The 22,615-nt window shown below is 44.7% G+C and overlaps 1 protein-coding gene across 1 annotated transcript in view; it reads right to left on the bottom strand.

Moving 5' to 3' along the window:
- LOC122205518 (histone-arginine methyltransferase CARM1-like) overlaps positions 1 to 22,615 on the bottom strand; it is a 284,500-nt gene that overhangs the window by 62,768 nt on the left and 199,117 nt on the right. The window contains exons 6-8 of the mRNA XM_042913931.1: positions 20,610 to 20,787; positions 15,564 to 15,654; positions 1,074 to 1,155 (exon numbers count right to left, since the gene is read on the bottom strand). Of these exons, the coding sequence (XP_042769865.1) occupies positions 1,074 to 1,155; positions 15,564 to 15,654; positions 20,610 to 20,787 (351 nt within the window). The remainder of the gene's footprint in view (positions 1 to 1,073; positions 1,156 to 15,563; positions 15,655 to 20,609; positions 20,788 to 22,615) is intronic.

The following is a 22,615-nucleotide window of genomic DNA, read 5'->3' as shown; positions in this document are numbered from 1 at the left end:
AGTCAACAAGAGTTAGGATTTAGAAGGCATGAGCTTAATGAGAATGACTGTCAGTCAGAGTAGCTAACAATTATTTCACGTTTTCTACACGCCAAGCACTAAGTGCTTCATGCTTTCCTGAGTGCTAAGGAGCAGCTGTTTGGTGTATCTGAAAATCATCCAGATTTTACCACTTCTGCACATTCCAGGAAGTTCCAGAAAAACTTAGTCTACCTCTGCTCCGGGTGTGGCCTGTGACCCTAGCTTGGCCAATCATTGATCACTTTTTCCCTGAATACAGTTGCAGATGCAGGAGCACGACCCAAGGGAGGGCGGTCAGGCTCTACCCAAACTAATCCTGGGGCTCTGGCTCAAGTTACTGGAAAAAGGCAGGTCCTCCTGTGGGACTTAAAAGAAGAGTCTGAGGCTGGAGTCCCTGAAGCCATCTTGCTACCACAAGGGGAGATCCTGACTGAGAATAGGGTGAAATCAGAGGCAATGGAGACAAATTACAAGGATGGAAAAATCAGACTCGGGTGACATTGTCTGAACCCCTGCAACAGGTCCCTTGCTTCAGGCTTTGCGGTTTTGGAAGCCCAGTAATTAAGCCAGTTTGGGTTAATGCAAACTTATTGTTGTCCAAGGTCGCACAGTTGGATGGGGCCACGACTGAAACCCCAACGTGTTCGACAGCAAAGCTCCTGCTCTAAGCTATTTATTTTACAGAGCTTCCTCCTCTATGCCTGAGGCCACCAGAATCAATGGGAAGATATGAATTATTGAACAAGTACCAGGGCTGTGTGTGTACACGGGGTGAGTCAGGGCAGTGGGAGAATTAGAAGTGACTTATTGAAAGGCGGTCAGAAAATCTCCTTGCCTCCGACAGCATCATTCCCTGAGAGTTTTCGTCACTGATTGGAAATGAGAGCTGGAGCACTCGAAAACCCAGGGCTCCAAGGAGCTCTTTTTTCTCTTCTGTGCCGGCTTCACAGAGCCTGGCAACACGGGGCCTCCCAGGTGCGTGAGCGAGCGGGCGAGCGAGCGGATCGATAGACGAACACATGGGGGGAAAGCCTGGAATGAAGCACACTTACCACTATCGGCTGCCTGAAATACTCGTCCACCGCGGCCCCCCGGAGACTGGACAGGTTGACCCCATAGAAACACTGCTGGTGCCTGAAAGAGGGAACACAGAGAATCGCCGTGCATCTTGCCCCTCCGCAGAGTCCCCGAGCCCCTTACAGCTGTGACGTCCTGGGAGGCCACCTCCCAGGTCCTCAGAGGCAGCCTGGGGCACGTGTGCGAACATGGGAAGGGAAACTGGTCTAGGGGGACAAACAGAGGAAGGAATCTTCTCCAGCGAACATGAAGACCTGTACGTGACCTGCGGCGGGAAAAGACAGAAGGGGGAGGTGGTTGAGGTGAAGGACATTATTTGTGGAAGATTACTGAGGATTTTTAGGAGGATGTTTAGAAGCTCTGGGCTCCCACCCCTGACCTCGGGCCCCAAAGCGGCTGCCTACTCTAGCACCTACTGTCTAAGTCCTGAAACACAGTTCCTTGGCCCCCTCATTATGCAACCCAGAGCATAACTTGAGCTCCCTAAAGCCCCTGTTTCAGGAAACAGATTTCTCTTTTCTATTCTGCTGTAGCCTCAGGCCTGCAACTTTCCAATGGCGCTTGCCAGGGTGGCCGACGGCGGGAGAGTCCCAAGTGAGCGAGGGCCGTGCCTGGTGGGGAGCCTGGAACCTGCTTGTCTCAGTGCACTGCACACAGTTCTTCTCAAATCTGTAGTTGGCGACAAGGACAAACTCGACACATTGTGCTTCCTTCCTTCTGAGAGCCAGAGGCAAAGCGTTTACCTGCACACCCCTGGCTGTCTTACCTTCACGTAAGAGAAGGACCATGCCTCAGACCACACCTGGGACCCAGCAGGCGCTATGGGTCAGCTTGGCTAGTGGTCTAAACTCTTGAGAGTAGAGATCTAGGGTGTCGATTAAGAGTAGCTTTATTTGGCCGGTGGCGGGGCGGGGGGAGGGGGGGCGCCTGGGTGGCTCAGTGAGTTATGCGTCTGACTCTTGACCTCAGCTCAAGTCATGATCTGATGGTTCGTGGGTTCCAGCCCTGAGCTGGGCTCTGGGCTGACGGCGCGGAGTCTGCTTGGGATGCTCTCTCAGCCAGTTCTCATCCGACAAGTGAAAAGCAACCCCACTGAATTGCAGGTGGCTCCTGAGGGGCACGAGCCATTTCTTAGCTCTCAGCCTCTGCTCGGTTTCGCCTCTGCCTCGAAATCCCCTTCCCCTCTTTTGCCCTGTTCATTCCTACCCAGTCTTTGAGACTCAGCTCAAATGGTCCCATTGAAAACATTTTAAGGGCCGCCTGGGTGGCTCAGCCAGTTAAGTGTCCATCGGCTCAGGTCATGATCTCACAGTTCGTGAGTTCGAGCCCCGTGTCAGGCTCTGAGCTGAGTTCAAGCCCCAGGTCGGGCTCTGTGCTGACAGCTTGGAGCCTGGAGCCTACTTCGGGTTCTGTGTCTCCCTCTCTCTGTCCCTCCCCTAGTCATGCTCTGTATCTCTCTCTTTCTCTCAAAAATAAACATTTAAAACAATAAAAAATAAAAAAAAATTTAAATCTTGTGTTACAATACGATATTTAAGTTTAGCCCATTTAAAAGTAAAAGTATTTTCTTATTCATCAGTGTATATGTACTTAGCACAGGGCTGGTATATTATTAGGATTAACAGTTACGTAGCTAGCTTTCATCTATCTATCTTGAGGGAATGAACGGAAGACTGGGTGTCCGTAACAGGCCTATGCGTGGGCACAGGTGCCAATGAAGAAAATGGACAAATGGAAGATCATTACCCCAAGATTATTCAGTTGCATTACGTGTTTCTTAATCTTCTTCCAACAAGGGGCATGGCCAGGCTGGCCCACAATGCAGCCAAAATACGAATGTGTATATTGAACACAAGACTCCTGTAAGTCTAGAAAATTCTGGAAACACTGCAGTGTTTAGAAGGAGAGTGAAGGTGTTTTAGGGGGAAATAAATAAGTCACTGTCACAAAGTTTTCATTAGAGGGAAGGAAGGGGAGAAGGAAAGTGAGGGAGAGGGGGAAAGAAAGGAAAGGGACGGAGGCGGGACAGAGTTTCCCAGAAAGCCCAGAAGGACTCAAGTCCATCCTTTAGAATCCCTGGGAGGCTTTTAAAAAGCTGACGCCTGGACTGCATCCCTCCAACTGCGATTCATTTGATCCAGGGTGTAAACCTACTGCCTGTTTCCAAAGCTCAACAGGTGATTCTCATGTGCAACCGGGGTTGACTACTCCTAAGTTACCGGTTCTACAATCCTCACCAAGTAGGGGAAGGACAATCCCCAAGGACAAAGGCAGCTTTCCACCCGGCAGTGCCTGAGGCTGCAAACTGCTCTCTATCCCTTGTACCCAGCCTCAGAGGGACCAAGTCTGTGCCTTTGCCTTGTGTGGTGCCATTGAAAGCCCAACAGCCACGATCATTGTGGTACACGGAGGTACCACTCCTGGGGTGTGCACTGCGGTGGGCCAACAGCCCACCGCCTGGGTTTTAAAAACTTTCCGGCCAGACCATCTTTCTGATTCTTAGAAATCTTAAATCTTCTTCTGAAATGCATCACAAAATAATTAAAGCAGATGGGAGCTGGCATCTCTCTGGGTCTCCTAAGTGACAATGTGGGGGGATGAATCAGGAAACGAGTCTGTTGACTTGGAAGCTGGGGATAATTTCCATTGTTTTCATCATCTGTGGGTTTTATTTTCCAAGTTAACTTATGGCCTCTTTATGAGCCCATAAGGCGGAGACCACGTGTGTTTTCTTCTCCTGACTTCCCAGTTCTAACTCCCTTCCCCTCCCTCTCCACCATAATACATGCAACGTCTGGAAAGTCCTGCCAAGAGAGCCCAGAAGGAAAATAACAGTCCTATTAGCTAGGCCTAAACAGACCCAGAGCACAGAGAAAGGGGCAACCCGTTTATGCGGACATGAACTTCTCCAGGTTCTACACACAGAGCTCAGCTTGGAGAGCCATGAGGGGGAAGCTACCTCTCTGGCCTCCTTTGTTCTTGGGTCTTCACCAGTTCATCTTGGTTTTTGTCCTTCCTCCTCGTCCACACATCTCTCCCCACCAGCCTCCTGGATCTGTCTTGGAAGGAAAGTGGTACCGCCTTTGTTCTCTTAGAGGAGTCAGCACCGGCCTCTTGCATTCACAGAGGGGAGCTTCTGTGACGTGAGCGCTCTCTTTGACGATATGAACATGCGCTCTCACAGCACAGCTCACACATTTTGCTTTAAAAAATATCTTTACATCTTCACCTCCACTGAGGAGCTTCCTTCCCTTGGAAAAAAAAACAAACAAGAAAGAAAAGAAAGGGAAAAAAGGAAGGAAAGGAAGGAAAGACCCTATTCTGTTGACAATTAAGCAACTCTTTTTAAAAAAATTTTTAATGTTTAATTTTTAGAGAGAGAAGGAGGAGGGGCGGAGAGAGAGGGAGACACAGAATCTGAAGCAGGCTCCAGGCTCCGAGCTGTCAGCACAGAGCCCGACGCGGGGCTCAAACTCAAGGACCGTGAGATCATGACCTGAGCCGAAGTCAGACACCCAGCCGACTGAGCCACCCAGGCACCCCGACAATTAAGCAACTTTTTTGTGTCTTAATGTACTATATACTTTACCAACAGTGACAACCAAGGTTATGCCAACCTGATGAGAGATATATAAACCCTACAAACCAAGGTTATGCCAATGTGAGGAGAGATGTATAAACCCTAAGAACTAGAAAACAAACACAGGGATCGAAGAACGTCACCAAAGACACACATGGGGCTCGTGGTACTGTGGATGCAGAATGAGAGGGTGGCTGGGGTGGCCTTGTGGGGATGGCTCACAGGAAAAGGATGCATGTCTAGGAACAAATTATATCTTCTTAGTTTCTTATACATCTCTTATATATACCAACTGCGACAATTTTCCCCATCTGTAGAATGCAGACATACCACTGTGTAAAGTGGTATCTATAAAGATGCTTGGCCCATGATGTCTTTGGTCTTTGGGGTTTAAACTCCAGCAAAGTAATGTGGCTTATATTTGATATGCGATATATGTATATACTCTTTACATTTTTTAAAATATGGGTTGTTTGTTTTGTTTTTTTTTTTTTGCTATAAAAAAAAAAAAGAGCGGGAAATAAATGCACAGTCCTTAAAAGAAACCAAGCTTCAGACTGTGCATCTTTCGTAAGAAGTCAGGGCAAGCCTGTGATTCCATAAAGGAATCCAAGGGGCATCCCTAGGTGTGCAGGTGTAAGTGTAGACATTACCGGTTTGCCTAACAATTGGACCTATGGAAGCCTGTATCAGAAGGAAGAGTGGGTCCATCAAGACAATTAGGTGGACATCTCTTGTTCGTTCTAAGCAGCAAACAGTTGCTCTTCTTCTGGTAACAGCACCAGATTTTCTTCTGGAAGGCATCCCTCCCTCACACTCAGTCCTTGGGACTTGGGTGGTGTCTTATGTCTGCCCTCGCCTCATGTGGTTCAGTCCCAGTCAACCAGAGCATCTTACTGCCCTGGTCTTGGCAATGATCCCAGGGTTGGGCATCTGACCCAGTGAGGGTCAAGTCTAAGAGTTTTCCTCCAACAGCGGCAAAGGAGACGTGGGTATGGAGCTATGAGTTCCTAAATGTGCATTTGCTGTCTATGGGCTCAACAGTAGAAATCCTGGAAGAGCTAGGTTACGAAAAAGATGAATATGGAAGTTCAAGCTTCTTCTCTGAACAAAAGCCCGTTTGTAAACACTGAAGAGTTTTTGTTGAGATGCGGCATGAAGGATTCACCGCTCTATTTGTAACAGACACCCCCAAGGCTCGTGCACCTGCCCTTCTAGCTGCAGTCCCGAACACTCTCCATGACTTTAAAAATGGCTTCCCCTCTAGTGTGAAGTGCGCAACGTCTAAAATGCTCCTATTCCCATCACAAATTTTAGTTTCTTCCAAGCCCATAACTTGCTTGCTGGAACTGTAGTGAATGCATGGAAAGAGGAATTCACCATTTTAAAGATCAGATTCCTTCACAAAGGCACTTTGCCCATAGGGAGAGTGTGTATTCAGCCTCATCCTCGACCACACTGGGGTCATCTATTCCATTACTCCAAACCTCCCTGTTAGTTTCCCGAGCCTGGCTTGGACCTTGGCATTGCACTTGAACTCCTTCCACTTGGGACACTTGTACTGTGTCTGCAACACTGAAAGAGACACTACATGGTTAAAGAAAGAAAATAAGGTCTCAATGTGGGTAGCCAAAGGGATGGATACTGTGGAAGAGCTAGGAGTTTGACATAAGTTACATAAAAGATGAATGTAGAAACTGAGGCTTCTTCTGTGCACAAAAGCCAGGTGGGTGCCAGAACTGTAGCTATACACAGAGAAGCAGAGGGGATATCAAGAAGAAATACCAGTGGCTGAAAGGAGATTACAGTGAAGCAACCGTGAAGGCATAAATGGAACAAGGACACGGGCACATGGGAATTGAAACACGATTACACTGGTCATGGCAGTGTTCCTTCAAAAGTTCCCTCTCTGTGGTATGTGGTGCCATATACTTGGCTTCCCACAAAAATTCGGTTACATCATATTCCAATTTGAAATGTTCTCATTTGGTCCACATGGTGTTTCTGGGTACCGGTGACTATCAAGGCCAAATATATTTTTGGGAAAGACCAGAAGGCACGAAACTCTTGCTAAGCCAAAAGAACCTTCAGTAGAAATTTCTGTTTGGAGGCAGAATTAGCCTGGGAACAAACCATCCAATACCTTCTCAGTGGAATTGAGCAGTTTGTCCATTCAGATGAATGGATTTCCTTAAAAATAATGTGTTTCTCAGCAGCACTGTGGTCAATAAGACATTTAGCAGTCTCAGCGCCATGGTCAATAAGGCATTTTGTAGACTCAGAGTAGACAGGTGCGAGAAGAGAGCACTCAGGGCCCGTGGAAGATTTCCCACATTTGTCTTCCCTCATCCTTTGCAAGCGCAGACTTCTGATTTTCATAAGTACAAACGACTACAGGACATCCACCACCGGCATCCTGCTATCACTCAACTGGCACTGCCCTTGTCCACCATGATGGATGCATACCACCTTCTCACAATACCCTGGAAAGGAAACTGAGACGTATCTTTTGGTTCCTTAAGTGGTGTACCACCATTTCAGTGCCACCTCAGATCCTCTCAGTCTTACCCGTTCTCTGAAATCCTCAGCCATGTATTCTGACCTGTCGTGCCAAGGTACGAGCTCATTTGACCCGTCAAAGGTGACAGCCCAACGGTGCGTCACCTCAGGCCGGCACTGTGCATCCTTCCACTTCCACCTGAGGGTATTCCTCTTGACTCTGGGGCATGGATGCCGTGAGACCCATCTGGTGTTCACACATTCACAACCCAAAGGTATAGGCTAGCTAATGTTGAGGGGTGAACAGTTGACCAACGGGGAGATAACAGGCAGTGGACAAATCTCCCCAATCCTCTGTATACACTGTCTGGAGATGTAGTTCATTCAGCCTCTGGAGATGGCCCTGAGGGATCAAGCAGTCTCCTGGTGTTTGATACCATGTGGTGGTCAGATGAGTAATGTGCTTCTGCATTAGCTCTCCCTCCTTCTCTGAATCTCTCTTACTTCTCATTCTTGTTCTGCTGGGATTACATTCTTTAATGAAGTTGTAGCTTATCAACTCTACCTAACACTGAGTTCCTTGGGGAACCCAAGCTGACTTCAAGATAGTAAACCAGCAACAGCAGAAGAGCTGCAAAGGAGATTGGGAATGCAACCTTGATAGGTTTTATGTATCATAGCTAGCACCCTGGCTGGCAAAGAGTAGGACCCCGAGGCCTGGGACTGGGAGAGTTGAGTGAACAAGGGGCAGAATCCTGAAAACATCTTCCCAACTCTCCCTGAATGCTTCAGGTGAACAGAAGCAGAATTCTTATCCTTCTTGTCCAAGCAGTAGCTTCCTGAAGGCTGCACAACCCCATTTCCTGAAGCCTGTGCCTTGCAAGATAATTCTGTTCTCCTCAAGATCAGTTTCACTATTGCCAGCTGCCTTCAGGCTAACGGTCCCTCATGGCTGTCAGGTTGATAACTCAAGCACAGCCTGAGCAGTAAGTCAATTCCTATTCTGGAAGAGTCTAACTTACATACTGAAGACAATGTACAAGCTGACTAATATTTCCTGCCAAGAGCCAGGGAAGTATGTATAGAAGTGAATTTTAAGGATCTTGAACTAGAAAGGGTAGAATGCAAGTCAGGATAGGACACAATTTCATTGACGTGGGCACTCATAGGATTCAGTGTTCTAACAAAATACCAGACCTAACAGTCTGCTGGGATGTCACTTTGAAGCTTGGTCATCATGATGGCCTGCAGTCAATGAAGTGGTGATTCCAGAACTTCTGCAGCATAGTATTAAGGAAGGAGTCAGAAGGCTCAGAAAGGCTAGAAAGATCTACCAAGTAAGACCCAAGAACATTTCCCCCGACTACATTCTCAGGAAAGACCCAGGACACCCTCCTTTCACAAAGGTAATAGAGGATCAACAAGTAAGAGAGCAATGGCATCTTTGGGAAGCTTAGGGTGGCTGTCCTCGGCAGATTAAAAATGCTGTTGCTGCCATTACACTGTGTTCCTAGTGAGCACAATTTGGAGGGAACTTCAGAGGTCAGAATCAAGGAAGCGGTAATTACCTGTCATAGTCAAGAAGGACATAATTACAGTGTTGGGAAGCAAGGCTACAGTGACAGTGAGGGTACCCTGACCTGTGGTGGTGGTGAACAGACCATCGTGTTCCCAGAGATGTCAGACAGATATAGAGTTAATTAGGATAGTGTTCAAATTATGTAACAACAATGACAACAACACATCTGCCAGCTGGTAAGCAGGATGATGTTGGCTGCCACAATGGAGAGATGAGGTCCCTCACCCAATTTCCAGGTCCAATTTCCAGATACGGCTTATGGGTCTAGAGACCACTGGTCCATGACTGCCGTAGAGGCCCAGCCTCTTAATGAATGATGCTGAAGGACCACCACCGCACACATGGTAAATGTTCTCCAACCTTTGGGCCAAGTCCATCTCACAGAGACCCAGTGGGCTCCTACACACCCTGTGGTTATTTTCTGAGTCCCCGAATATACAACTGGGAGACCTTCAGAATCTGGCAGAACCCTCACATTGGCCTGTGAAGAAAGGGCTATCAAAATAGCAAAGTACAAGTAGAGGGCCCATCTCTGAAAGGCCCCCATGCCCAGGTAGGGAGTATTATTACCTTTAATTTATGAATAATGATACTGTGTCTCAGATAGATTAAATTAACTTGGTAAGGTTTTACAGTTAGAAGTTGACAGGGGCACCTGGGTGGCTCAGTCAGTTAAGTGTCTGACTTGGGCTCAGGTCATGCTCTCACAGCTCGTGAGTTCGAGCCCTGCATCGAGCCCTGCGTCGGGCTCTGCACTGACAACTCAGAGCCTGGAGCCTGCTTTGGATTCTGTGTCTCTGTATCTCTCTGTGCCTCCCCTGTTTGTGCTCTCTCTTCTCTCTCAAGAAGAAATAAACATGAAAATAAAAAAAAATTAAGCCCCTGAACCAATTATTTTAAATAATATCAGTAGTAACATCACATAAAGAAGTTTTACAGCTGGGGATGATGATTCTTTATGACTGAGATTATTCTCAGGAGGTAGTTTCTAGAATCTTAATTAATAAGGGGCAAGAAGTCTTGATCAAATAAGGAAGTTGTTAATTTTGTAGGTGACTGCTACTAACATCAGAATGTAGTACGCTTGTCTACTGAGAGAGCCTCATAATTGGTTATTTAGAAAGGATAAAATTCTATGCTTACCACATACTTAAACTACAATGAATTTTAGAGTTAAACATAAAAATTAAAACATGTTAAATGGAAAAAGTGAAAACATGAAAGAAATAGAAGTTAATACTAATCTTACGGTGGGGAAGCCCTTTTCCAAATAAAGGAAGAGAAAGAAACTACCAAAGAATACACTGGTCGATCTAGCTACCCAAAAATATTTTAACTTCTTCTGTGGTGAAAACCATCACAAAGATGGTTACAAGGCAAATTAAAAATTCTGAAGAAAATACAACAAAGTCTTAATACCCTTAATATGTAAGGAATTCTTACGCCAATGCATTTATCTTCCAGTTAATAAATGAATACTGAACAACTACTAGCTAGATTAGATGATGCGGAACAGCGCGAAACAAATAGCCACTATTATGGAACCTGCAAACAATACATTAAATAAATAAGTAAAAACATATAATACAGCAGATGATAATAAGTGAAGTGGGGGAAAACGAAGTGAGAAGTGAGATACGGGCTTCCAGGAGGGAAGAGATTGTAATTTATAATTAAGAGCAGGTCTCCTGGGAAGATGGCGTGTGAGCTAAGACCTGAAGAAGATGAGAGCAAGCCATGGGGCCATCTGCATTTCTGGCAGAGGCCAGTGAGGTGGCGGCAAGCCTGGTATGTCCATGGAGAGGCAAGGGGAGCAGTCACTGAAGACCCAGAGGATAAGAAAGGAGTGGTAAGAAACCACATCACAAGGGGAGCAGGGTGGCACTAGATCCTGGAGGGTCTTATCAACCACAGGGAGAAGTTTGGCTTTTACAGTGCAGAAGGTGGGAAGCCACTGGAGGTTCTGAGCTGAGGAAGACTATGACCTGAATTATGTGTCATCAAGGAAGAAGAGGAAGCAAGTTGGAAGGCTATTGCAAGGCTATATCAGAAGCAGGGTGTTTTGTTTGGCTTGTTGTCTTTTTGTTTTGCAGTGGTGAGCAGGGGGATGGTGACAAGGGTCAGCAGCTTGCCTTTGGACGTGTTAAATTTAAGATGCCCAAGAGACATCCACACAGACTTGTCACTAGCCAGTTGGACACTTAAAGTCTATGGTTCCAGAGAGAGGTGTGGGCTGGAGTACCCACTACAGAAGTTTCTGGCATAAAGACTGTATTTACAGCCAGGAGATGGAATGAGATCGGTACGGAGGGGAATAGAGACTGAAAGGAGAAGACGGTAAGAGCCAACTTGGAATCAATCCAACCCTGAAGACTTGGGTCATAAGGAAGAATCAACAAGGAGACCAAGTTGGGGCCAATAATGAAGGAGGAAAACCAGACTTAGGCTCCAGAAGTGAAGACTCAATGGTGCCAAGTACTGATTGATGAGAAAATCGGTGAGGACCGATCACTGATTACACTTGATGATCTTATTTATTCGGCCTGCTATTCCTCAGTTTCTCAGCTCCCTTCCCCAGAATATATCTAAATCACTTTTTTTCATTGCTTTTCCTCCTCTCAGCCAGCACTTTCATGGTCATCCCTCTCGTTTTTTAATTTTTAAAAAAAATTTTAAAATGTTTTTATTTATTTTTGAGAGAGAGAGAGAAAGAGAGCGCGTGTGTGTGCACCAGTGAGTGTGGGAGGGACAGAGGGGGAGGGAGACACAGAATCCAAAGCAGGCTCCAGGCGCTGAGCTGTCAGCACTGAGCCCAACGTGGGGCTCAAACTCACGAACCATGAGATCATGACCTGAGCCTAAGTCGAGCGCTCAACTGACGGAGCCACCCCGGTGCCCCTCACTTTTATACCTCTTGTAATGGCAACTGCACACCCTTTCACCACCCATTTCCCTGCACAAGTGCAACCAGAGGGCCTCATCCAAGTCACCCTAATGCAGAAACCTCTTCATAGAGGGAGGGAAATTAGAAGGAGAGTGAAAGCTGGGAATTTTGTTAACTAGATATTTTTTTAAACATTTTTTTCGTGTTTGTTGACTAAAAATAAAACCGTTCAAATGCACTAGCTATCAAAGACATACAGATTAAAAATAAACTGGCCACCATTTTTTTTTTCAAATCAAATTGGCATTTAAAAAAACATAGCCCGTATGGGCAAGACTCAGCAGACATTCTCATATACCCCTGGTGGAAGTGTTAATTGGTAAAACTTTTTCTACAGGGCAATTTGGCAATATATAAGAATAATTTTTTTAAAGATCCTTCTTCACACCTTTTGGTCCAGTAATTCTGCTTCTAGCAATTTATTGTAAGGAAATAATCAGAATGCAAACCAAGATTTCTATAAAAGGATGTTCACTGTAGTATTGTTTCTTATAGAATTTAAGATACAGAATTCTATAAAATTCTATATTCTTGTAGAATATAGAAATAATACCTTAGTGTTGCTTTTTTGTTTTTGTTTGAGAGAGAGAGACAGAGAGAGAGAATTTCAAGAAAGCTCCAGGCTTAGCATGGAGCCTGACATGAGACTTGATCCCTCCAACTGTGAGATCAGGACCCAAGCTGAAATCAAGAGCTGGGACACTCAACCGACTGAGCCATGCAGACAGCCCCCTTAGTGTTGTTTCTTATAAAGTTTATAGGATTAAATTAGCAATTAAAATAGTTTAATATCCAGGGGCACCTGGGTGGCTCAGTTGCTTAAGCATCTGACTTCAGCTCAGGTCATGATCTCACGGTTCATGAGTTTGAAGCCCGCATTGGGATCGCTGCTCTCCATGCAGAGCCTGCTTCGGATCCTCTGTCCCCTCTCTTCTTTCTGCCCCTCCCCTGCTTGCTCTCTCTCTCTCTCTCTCTCTCTCTCTCAAAAATAAAGATTAAAAAATAATAATAATTTAATAGCCAACATTGGATAGCTTGAGTTGATAAATTATGATATAGTAACAAAAGAAATACTCTGCAGCAAGAGAATATTGAGAAAATTTGAGAACAAGTCAACAAGGTCCTTAAATCAAAACTAAATAAAAAATAAAATTTTAAACAGTAAAAAAGCTGTAAAATGATATTCATGGTATTATTTTTTTTAATAGAGAAATTGAAGAGAGAACTAAAATTTAATAGTAATTATTTGCACACTCACTTGAGATTACTGGAGTTTTTACTCATTCAAAAATATTTATTCAGGACCTACCATGTGACAGGCACTTGAAATGTAGGGTGTTTGGGATACAAGAGTGAGAAATGACAGAATTTGGTCTTCTGCAGGGCTTACATTTTATCAGGAAGGATGGAGACAGTAAACAATAACAAATAAAGGAATTATAGTTCTTTTTGGAGGTGATAAGTGCTAGAGGAAAACAGGAAAACAGGAAAAACTGTCTGGGAGCTGAATGAACGTGGTCCTGGGAAATGAGGAACCTGACTGCACAGAATTTACCAGAAGGCTTTGGAAATGCTGGGAATAGACAGGTTAAGAAGCTGTCACAGTAATGGAGATGAGAGAGGACAGTGTTGGGAACAAAGGGGAAGAGTGAATATAGTTGAGACTGGACAGGATCCTGGGTATAATTCAAAAGTAGAACCAACAGAATTTCTCAATGGTTTAGATATGGTGACAAAGAAAGAGAAGCCTTCAAGGTTTGGGGTCTGAATGATTGGGAGGACAACGTTATCATCGGCTGAGACGGAAAGACCATGACCGGTGCAGATTTTGAGGGGAAGTGGGGGAGACGAGTTGAGTTTGGATGGTACATCTCTGTAAGGGGAGATGCGCAGGGGGCAGCTGGCTATAACAATATGGAGTTTCAAGGACATGTCTGAGCTCAGGAGATACACTTGGGAATCAGGAGTGTACAGATGCTATCTGAAGCTACGGGAATGGGTGAGTTTGCCAAGACAGTAACTGTGGACGAAGAAGAGGTCCAAGACTGTGTCCTGGGGCACTCCAATGTCAGCAGGTGAAGGAGACAGGTAAGAACCAGAGGAGGACTGGTTGAGAAAGCGACCAGTGAGGCAGGAGAGAAATAAAAAGGCGGTTTTGGGCGTTTCAAACGCTGCTCAAATGCTGGCGTGGGTTAAATAAGCTGACAGGTGAGGTCTGATCACTGGATGTAGCCACGTGGAGGTCAGCAGACCGGCGACCTTGGTAAGAGTGGCCATGGAGGAACGTCTTAAGAGAGAAACTGAAGGAAAGAGTTGGAGACTGGAAGGAGAGACGCCGCTTTTTGAGGAATCTGGCTGCAGAGGGACTCAGAGAGATGGGTGGTGGCTAACTGGGGAAGTGAGACAGAAAAAAGGTTCTTTTTTTTCTTTTTAGATGGAATAAATAGCAGTATGTTTGTATGCTGCTGGTGAGCCTGGCCAATCCGCTGTGATCATTACCATTCATTCGCAGGGAGCTAAGCTGGCGGCAGGTGGTAATAGGTGGGAAGGCACACGAGGCTACCCGGACAACGCACTACCCCGCGGCCCCACCGGGGGCAGGAGTCTGGTCTCTTCTGTTACCTGAAATTCCTGCGTCTCCAACCTCTTCACCCACTCAGGAGGCTTATATTTAAAATATAAACATTGAGGGTCGGCAGGAGCCCAAAGAACAATGATCATAATTAGGGTCTTCCCCGCCATGCTCCAAGAAGCCACTCACCCCCATTGGGAAGTATGTGGCTTGGAGCTTCAAAGGTACAGATTGAGCCAAAACCACGAAGTGCAAGTCTGTGCTAGGAAAGCCTATTTTGCAAGAAAAAAAAATCAGAGAGAAAGGAAGAATTTCAGCCCGTTGACCCTACTCCTCAAAGAGCTGGTAACCTGGGAAACCAAAGTGCCTCCTATCTGCTGCTTCTTCACCAAGAGAGAGGATTGCAAAGAGAAAAAAAAACAAAAAACAAAAACCCGGAAATCAACTGTGGATATATCTCTGTGTTGGAAGGCTCTGCGTACATCAGCTGGAACTCAAAGCTTAAATTTTAGCATCCATCCGCTTCCATATGCCAGTACATGCCTGTCCTCCTACACACCCAGCATTCCCACTCGGAGGGTATCTGTTCTGTTTCTCCCTCCCGTGGGTCCGATATCATCATTCTCCTTGTAAAAACCAGTTCTCAAAAAAGAATGCCAGCAAGAACGGCGGTTTAGAACCGGCAGCGGCTTTGTCTTGGTTCTCGTTTTACAAGCAAAGAAACCAGGTCTCAAGAGAGAAAACGAACCGTCCAAAAGCCAATAGCCAACTAGTGCGAAAACTCCAGAAAAAAGTTTTGATCGACTCATGTACATCAAGAGGTACTGATTCCCACGCCCTCTGACCGCGAGGTGCGTTCCAACGGAAGCCATAGCTCTGAGCCCAAGGAGTGGATGGTGTTCAGTGGGGAGAAACGGCCAGCAGGCAGGGGGAGGATGCTGTCATTCCAGCAACAGGTGGTCTTCTGGATGGGTGACAGTGCGTAAGCAGCTCCCTGGTTTGTCTACTCCAGTGATTCTCAACAGGGGATGATTCTGTGCCCCGCTTCCCCTGCCAGGGACATCTGGCAATGTCTGGACAGACATTTTTGGCTTCACAACGGGGGGAAAGGCATTCCTGGCAACTAGTAGGTAGAGGCCAAGGGTGCTGTTAAACATCCTATGCATGCACAGCACCCCTCTCCTTGCCCCCCAACCCCCCCCCCCCCCCCCCCCGCCAACTGGGTAACCCAAAATGCCAAACTCTGGCTTACTCTAAGGGAAAAGGAATGGAAGAGAGAACAGAACATTACCAAAAGTTGGCTCTGGAGTAGTGTTCCATGTAGAGCTGTTCGTCAGAAAAGGGGGCCAAGTGGATGTCGCTGAAGGTCGGGAACATCATTCCTAAAGAGCAAAAGACAAAAGACCCAGACGTTGACTTCCACAGCCTTCTGAGAGAAGGGTACACCCACCTGCCACTTGACCAACATATTCTTTCATTCTATTTCAGTTATTACACAAGAGGCTGAAAACTAATCTTGCCTCGAAGCCAGGATAAAAAAAAAATTAGGCGGAAGACTGGAGGAAATATAAGAAGGGAATACTAATGCAAGTCACAAAGCTATGCTGCAATCAAAGCTTCTGGGGAATTAGGTGAGACATCGAACCTGGCCTACTGCCTTCTCTGCTTTTGGCTTTTTCCTCCCTATACGTCCTGTGCTGCAAATTCCGTGCCCTTCCTTCACTTTAAAAATCTTATTGTTGTAAAAACAGCTTTGAAAATAATTTACATTCCCATCGTTCCATCACATTATTATTTCCATTCTCAGCCTTCGTCCCTGTATAATTGTGCTGATTATCTTTTTAAGCGTTTCTAGAAGCTTGGCTTCTCTGGAGGTTCACCACCCTCCTTGCTGGGACACCAACTCACGTGTTTTGTTCCTGATATGTACAGCCACCTTGGGAAAGGCAGATTCTTTTGTGGGCAAACACCTAGAATGCATGCCTGAAGTCGGGCCTTTCTGGACAGGTAGACACAGTGATCAGCATTATTATTCTTGTCATTTTTAGGGAGACCCTTTTTCACAGTCACTTAGGAAACTGCGCACCAAAGAAAGATGAGCGACTAACCCCATTTCAGAAGTGAGGATCGTCTTAGAAATTGGAGATACGGTCACAAAAATAATGCCTAAAATTGCTAGATTATGTCAACTCTGCCATGAATTTTTTTTAATGGGTTTTCCAAGTATTAGTTCATTTAATTCTCCTAACAATAGAAAGTTGGCTCTATTATTAGGCCCATTTTATAAATGAGAAAAGCAAGGAACAGGGAAATTTAAGCAACTCAGCCACAATCACAGAGCTAATAAGTAGAAGGGAAAAGTCCCGATATGGAGTCTCATCTTCAGTCAATGGCCCATATTTTAACCACGCTCCCGTCAATGTCTGTGAAAATAGAACAGATTGTTTTATTTAGGGTATTTTCAGAGGTGGCCAGAGAAAAACCTCCATTGTTACATCATCCACATGTCTCCACCTAAATCTCATGCACTGGTGTCAAAACAATAATGACTTCTTAGTGGGTTTTCAATTTCAAGACAAAAGGAGGTTAAACAACCTTAGAAAAGCAATATGTATCCCTACTTGTATAAACCTGGGAAGCTTTAGAGATGCTCTGAGCCTTGAGCCTAACGGGAATTTCAAAGATACACAATGGAGGGGGAGAGATCATCAAAGGTAAAAATATAAGAACAATCCTTAGAGTTGAGGAAAATGAGTCTTCTGATTAAACATCTTCACTCCATGACCAATACGAGAACTGAAAAAGCTAGAAAGGCTAGAGAGAAAGCAAGATACTAAAAGCATCCAGGGGGGAAAACTATGTCCCTCTAAAGGATCAGGAGTCAGAAGGCTATGGGAGCTCTGAGTAGCAATATTGGAAACCAGAAACCAAAAAGAGATGTCTTCAAAATACTGAGTAAAGGGGCACCTGGGTGGCTAAGTCGGTCAAGCATCCGACTCACGGTTTGTGAGTTCAAGCCCCACGCGGGGCTCTGTGCTGACAGCTCGGAGCCTGGAGCCTGCTTCAGATTCTGTGTCTCCCTCTCTCTCTGCCTCTCTCCCACTTGTGCTCTGTCTCTGTCTCTCTCTGTCTCAAAAATAAATAAAATATAAAATACTGAGTAAAAATTGTGCCCAAGTTCACATTCCCTACCCTGCAAAATGATAATCCAAGGGGTTAATGAAAAGTAACTTCTCAAATACCTTTTCTCCAAAAGCTGTTAGAGGATACTCTTTGCTGAAATGACGGTGTACCCCAAGAAAGAAGACAGAAGAATAATGATGGAAAGCACGCAAGAGGACTGGGAACAAGCATGTCCCGTGTAGGAGAGAAAGACAGAGGAGCCACGGAAGGAAGGCCTCCACAGACCGCATATTGAGATGATCTGTCTGACCTCTTGGAGCATGGAAACAATTAGCCATGAGCTTATAAAAAAAAACCCAAGCTAATAAAAAAATAACTCCAAGAAAAACAGAAGATTTCATGAGAAAATAAAAATGCACCCACTATACCCCTTGACTCAGTGCGGAACGATATTTGCGTTGTCATCATAATATAAACGTCCATTACTGATCTCGCCAAATGATGATCTCGGTCTATATTTCTTTATATTAAATTGTGAAATCCAAAAAAAAGCTCTGTGAAGCAACCGAGCTTCGTACGTTTACAGCAACATCATCTGACAGCAAACCCTGACTTGAGCCTACGTGAGTTTATTTACAGCCTTCATTTATCACACTTGGTAGCCACATTCCCATGTTTTGTGGCAGAAATGTAACATGTTTCATTATGGAGCCTTGCCTCAGGCCCCACTGGAGATTTAAGTAATCCATGGTAATATGACCGTATTACCAGTCCCGAGTCCTCCAGATTCTGAATTCTGAAACACATCTGGCCTCAAGGGTTTGGAAAAGGGATTCAGGACCTGTATAAATATATTGAGAAGATGGGGGTGGGGGGAGGGAAGCAAGGGGAGTGAACTTCTCAACCAGAGAGTGACAAAAATAGCAATATATACACTTTTACATCGAAATATACTTTTATGTCGAAATATATAGGTACATCATGGAAGAAATAGCGGATGTGGCTGAAAGGAATAGCCTTCGGTGGGGGAAATGTGAGGACAGGAAGAGGTGAGGCAGAGGGTTCCTATCTATTAGAAGTCTTTTTAACATTATTTGATGTTGTAAGTTATGCCTTATTTTCACGGAGAATAGAAATAATTAGGAAAAAACCAATCTTCCTTCAGGAACATATGGGTTAAAAGGAAGATCAAGTCGGTATTCATGTTTACTTGTCTAGTTGAAGATATACAGCCTAGTCATATCCATTACAAATATCTGGGGGGAAAAAATACCCCGATATTAGGTCTAGATACTTGGCCTGGAGGGACTCAACAGATGCAGGTGAATTTACCATGTTCACAATCTCCCCAGTGGCAAGTACTCAGCCATGTGAAAAGAAATCCAGAAAAAAAAATGTAAGAATTCTTTCTGAAGGGCACTGAGTAAGAAATCCAAGCAGCCTGTTCCTTTACATGCATTTCCACAATTCAGTTTTGTCACGTAAACATCAGGCTTATGAGACCTTCCTGGGCTGTTTACACAACAAGCATGTTAATGAAGTTTGTGACATCAGGTATACTTTACCCTTTTACTCATTTATTTTTGCAGGAGTTTCTTTTTTAAGTGCCTATCTCAGAGTCCCTACATTTTGAACCACGCAGGAAATTATAGAGGAGCCTCAGGCTTTAACTTAACATAACAATTGGGGGCACCTGGGTGGCTCAGTCGGTTAAGCGTCTGACCAGCTCAGGGCATGATCTCACGGTTTGTGAGTTCGAGCCCCGCGTCGGGCTCTGTGCTGACAGCTCGGAGCCTGGAGCTTGCTTTGGATTCTGTGTCTCCCTCTCTCTCTGGCCTTCCCCCACTCGTGCTCTGTCTCCCTCTCTCTCTCAAAAAATAAACATTACAAAAAGATTAAAAAAAAAACAAAACATGCATACACTTGGAATGCATGTACTGCCTAACTGGGAGTAAGAACCGTGCTGGTGGCTGTCACTATTTTGTCTTCACTGGATGTCAAGGCAGGGAACCACGGCATCGGTAAGGTGCTCGAAGTGTAACGGGCCACTTTTAAAGTGTAACAGCCACTTTTAAAACTGGCTGGTCACTTCCCATGCTCTATTTGAAAAAAGACATTCTGTGGAAGCGTCTCTACTCTCTCCAGTAGAGAGGAAAGTTAGGGCACATGCAGGAGTCCTGAGTGTGGGCTTCAGGGTCAGACCGACCTGAGTTCGAACCCCGGCTCTGTCATTCAGTAGAGGGTGTCCTTGTCATGTTGTTTGCTCCCACGGAGCTTCCATTTTCTCTTCATAAATGGGGGCCGGTCTCAGTCTTGGTATTGCTGATGTTTGGGGCCGGAGAGCTCTTTATGGGGGGGTAGGCGGTCCTATACTCTGAAGGACATTGAGCAACCCACCTGGCCTGTCCTACCAGATGCCGGTAGCTCCCCTCCCCGAGTTGTTGACAAACCAAAAGGTCTCCAGACGTTGCCAAACACCCCATGGGGGAGGACCGTAAAATCACCAAGAACCTCAGCGCTGACCTTTCAAATAAATTAAAAACCTCCAACCTTCACACTTGGTAAGATCCTCATAAATGAATTTATGCACATTGCTTAGCACATGTAGATACCTGGTAAGCACAAAAAGAATGCGGGATTTTATATTATCATCTCAGTACTGATCACAGGGAAAGAGAGACAGAGTACAAGCCGGGGAGGGAAGAGAGAGTGGGAGTCACAGAATCCAAAGCAGGCTCCAGGCTCTGAGCTGTCAGCACAGAGCCCAACGCAGGGCTTGAATTTATGAACCTGTGAGATCATGACCTGAGCCGAAGACGGACGCCCAACTGACTGAGCCACCCAGGCGCCCATAGAAAGTTTTTTTTAGAGATTATTTTTAATATACAGATGACAAAACCAAAGTCAAAAGGTCAAGTGTCCGGCCAAGTTCCTTAATGAAGAAAGTGATAGAAACAGGACACAAATACATAGCTCGGAACTGGTCCTCTCTACCCCTATTTAATACTGTGTAGCACACTACCCTCTGTGGCTTTATGGCTGGGGACTAGCTGATTTCTTATGGAAGATTAAGATGAGAAAAATTTAAAAACTGCTATCATAGAAATGCCCTCCCCTCCTTTCTGCCCAAAATTAAATATGGGGCGGGGGAGAGGATGGTAAAGTTTTACGGAAGAGTTAGCTTATCTTCTGAATCGGGAATTGGCCAACTCACCATTTGCTTTTAGCCACTTTTTGGAATGAAGGTAGCTCTCCAACATCCTTTCATTAAACAGCATGTACCCCATCGGTTCGGACACAATCACATCGATGGCTTCGGGAAGAGAGATGTCTTCGATTTTCCCTGGCAAAACAATGATCTTGTCTGAAAGGTGGTTATTTTTCACCAGCATCTGAAAAAGACAAGACAGGGTGCTAGGTGCCAGTACTGATGTTATACAGGGTCTTACAAAAAAAAAAAAAAAAAAAAAAAAAAAAAGAAGGTCTACAGATTAAGGGTTGACACCGTGATAGGGATGAGAGGGAAGAGACATGTTTGTTTCTATAAACCCTTGAATAAAAACAAACTTGTTTTTCTTAATGTACAAATAGTTCGTGTTTACTGTGAGAAGACACAGATATGACACAAATAAAGACACCTGTAATTGTGCCACATGCAAATACTAACTATGGAGAGTTTGATGTATACCCCTCTCCGGACTCTTTACACACATGTACATGGTGTGTGTGTGCATGAAGGTGTGTGGGGGTGTTGTCTGTGTATGTGTATATTCATATGCGCCTGTACTTTTGAGGGAATTGTTTTTTTGTTCATGGTTTCAGCTTATTTTCCATCATTCTGCCTTCAGTAAAGATGCCAAAGAGCTCTTTACAATAATCTTGCACAAATTAATGATCCTGACGCTCATTAAATTATCCTTTGGCCTTTGGATTCCAAAAATAAGTAAGAGCACATTCTTGCCCTTTCTGCAGAAGCACATTTTACAGTTATGTACTCATTTTTCTTTGATGTCTTCTGTATTCTGTTTAATAACTTTGAGTTCTCTTCAAAGTGGGATCTTGAAGAGATCTGTATTTATTATATTTCTAATGTATTTCTTCTTAATGCCAAATATGTCAAAGAACTTGCATTATTACATTTATGTCTTTCTACTGCCTGAAAAATACATTTCCTAATAAACATCTTATATGCACGAGCATAAATGTAGACAGCACATTCCTTTTGGAGTTGTGGCTCTCCGAGACTCTTAGATCTTTGCTCGTTGTGTTTATGCACAACTTCCATTTTGTATTTTCACAACTTGATCCCTTTCTTTGTCATGAGTGTGGCACACCATGTGTTCGTCATGATTCCATTACATTTGTTCCATTTCTGATTACTTCGTCACATAGCTAGGGTAACCTTTACCTCGAGACAGTCCTTCTAGGGTGCTGCTTACCAACACATGCCCTGTGAACTTATTAAAAGTCTTTTCTACTTAAACTTTTTTTTTTTAATGTTTATTTATTTTTCAAGGAGATAGAGACAGAGCATGAGCGGGTAAGGAGCAACGAGAGAGGGAGACACAGAATCCAAAGCAGGCTCCAGGCTCTGAGCTGTCAACACACAGCCCGACGCGGGGCTCGAACTCACGAACCCGTGAGATCATGACCTGAGCTGAAGTTGGACATTCAACTGCCTGAGCCACCCAGGCACCCCTACTTAAACTTTTTTTTTTTAAAGATGGAATAAATTAATCTCTGATCTGGAAAAACAATGAAGAAAACTATGAATGTGTCACCCACTGTCGACATTTGTCCATACAAGGACTCTTGGAATTCCATTTTATCATGGATGATACATGTGGAAGTCTAGGTCATGGGGCTCATGGGATTTTTCCCTGTAGAGACAAAGCCTAAAGGTTAAGGCTTTTGGTGCCCTGCTCTTCTCGGTTTCCTCTAGACTTTCTTAAAACTTCTATATAATCTTGTATTTCCTTGATTCTCTTTTGTTCACGAATACAATAATCTTCAACATCCTGGGGGCCTAGCTGCTTCCCACAGACAATTAGTAACTGTGTTCTCTTATGTCTACCTTTCAGAAATATCTCATTTCCACCTTTTCCTTTCTGCCTGCATCAACTTGTTCGGTTCTTAATAGCTTCAAATATGGAATTTAAAAATAGCATTTATATAGTAAAAAGAATAATAGTAGTGCCTATCTCACAGGCCGGCTTGAGG

This window comes from Panthera leo, chromosome D4 (assembly GCF_018350215.1).
Source record: "Panthera leo isolate Ple1 chromosome D4, P.leo_Ple1_pat1.1, whole genome shotgun sequence".
Lineage (NCBI taxonomy): Eukaryota > Metazoa > Chordata > Mammalia > Carnivora > Felidae > Panthera > Panthera leo.
Note: the sequence above shows the minus strand (reverse complement) of the source record. Positions and strands in the feature narration are given on the sequence as shown.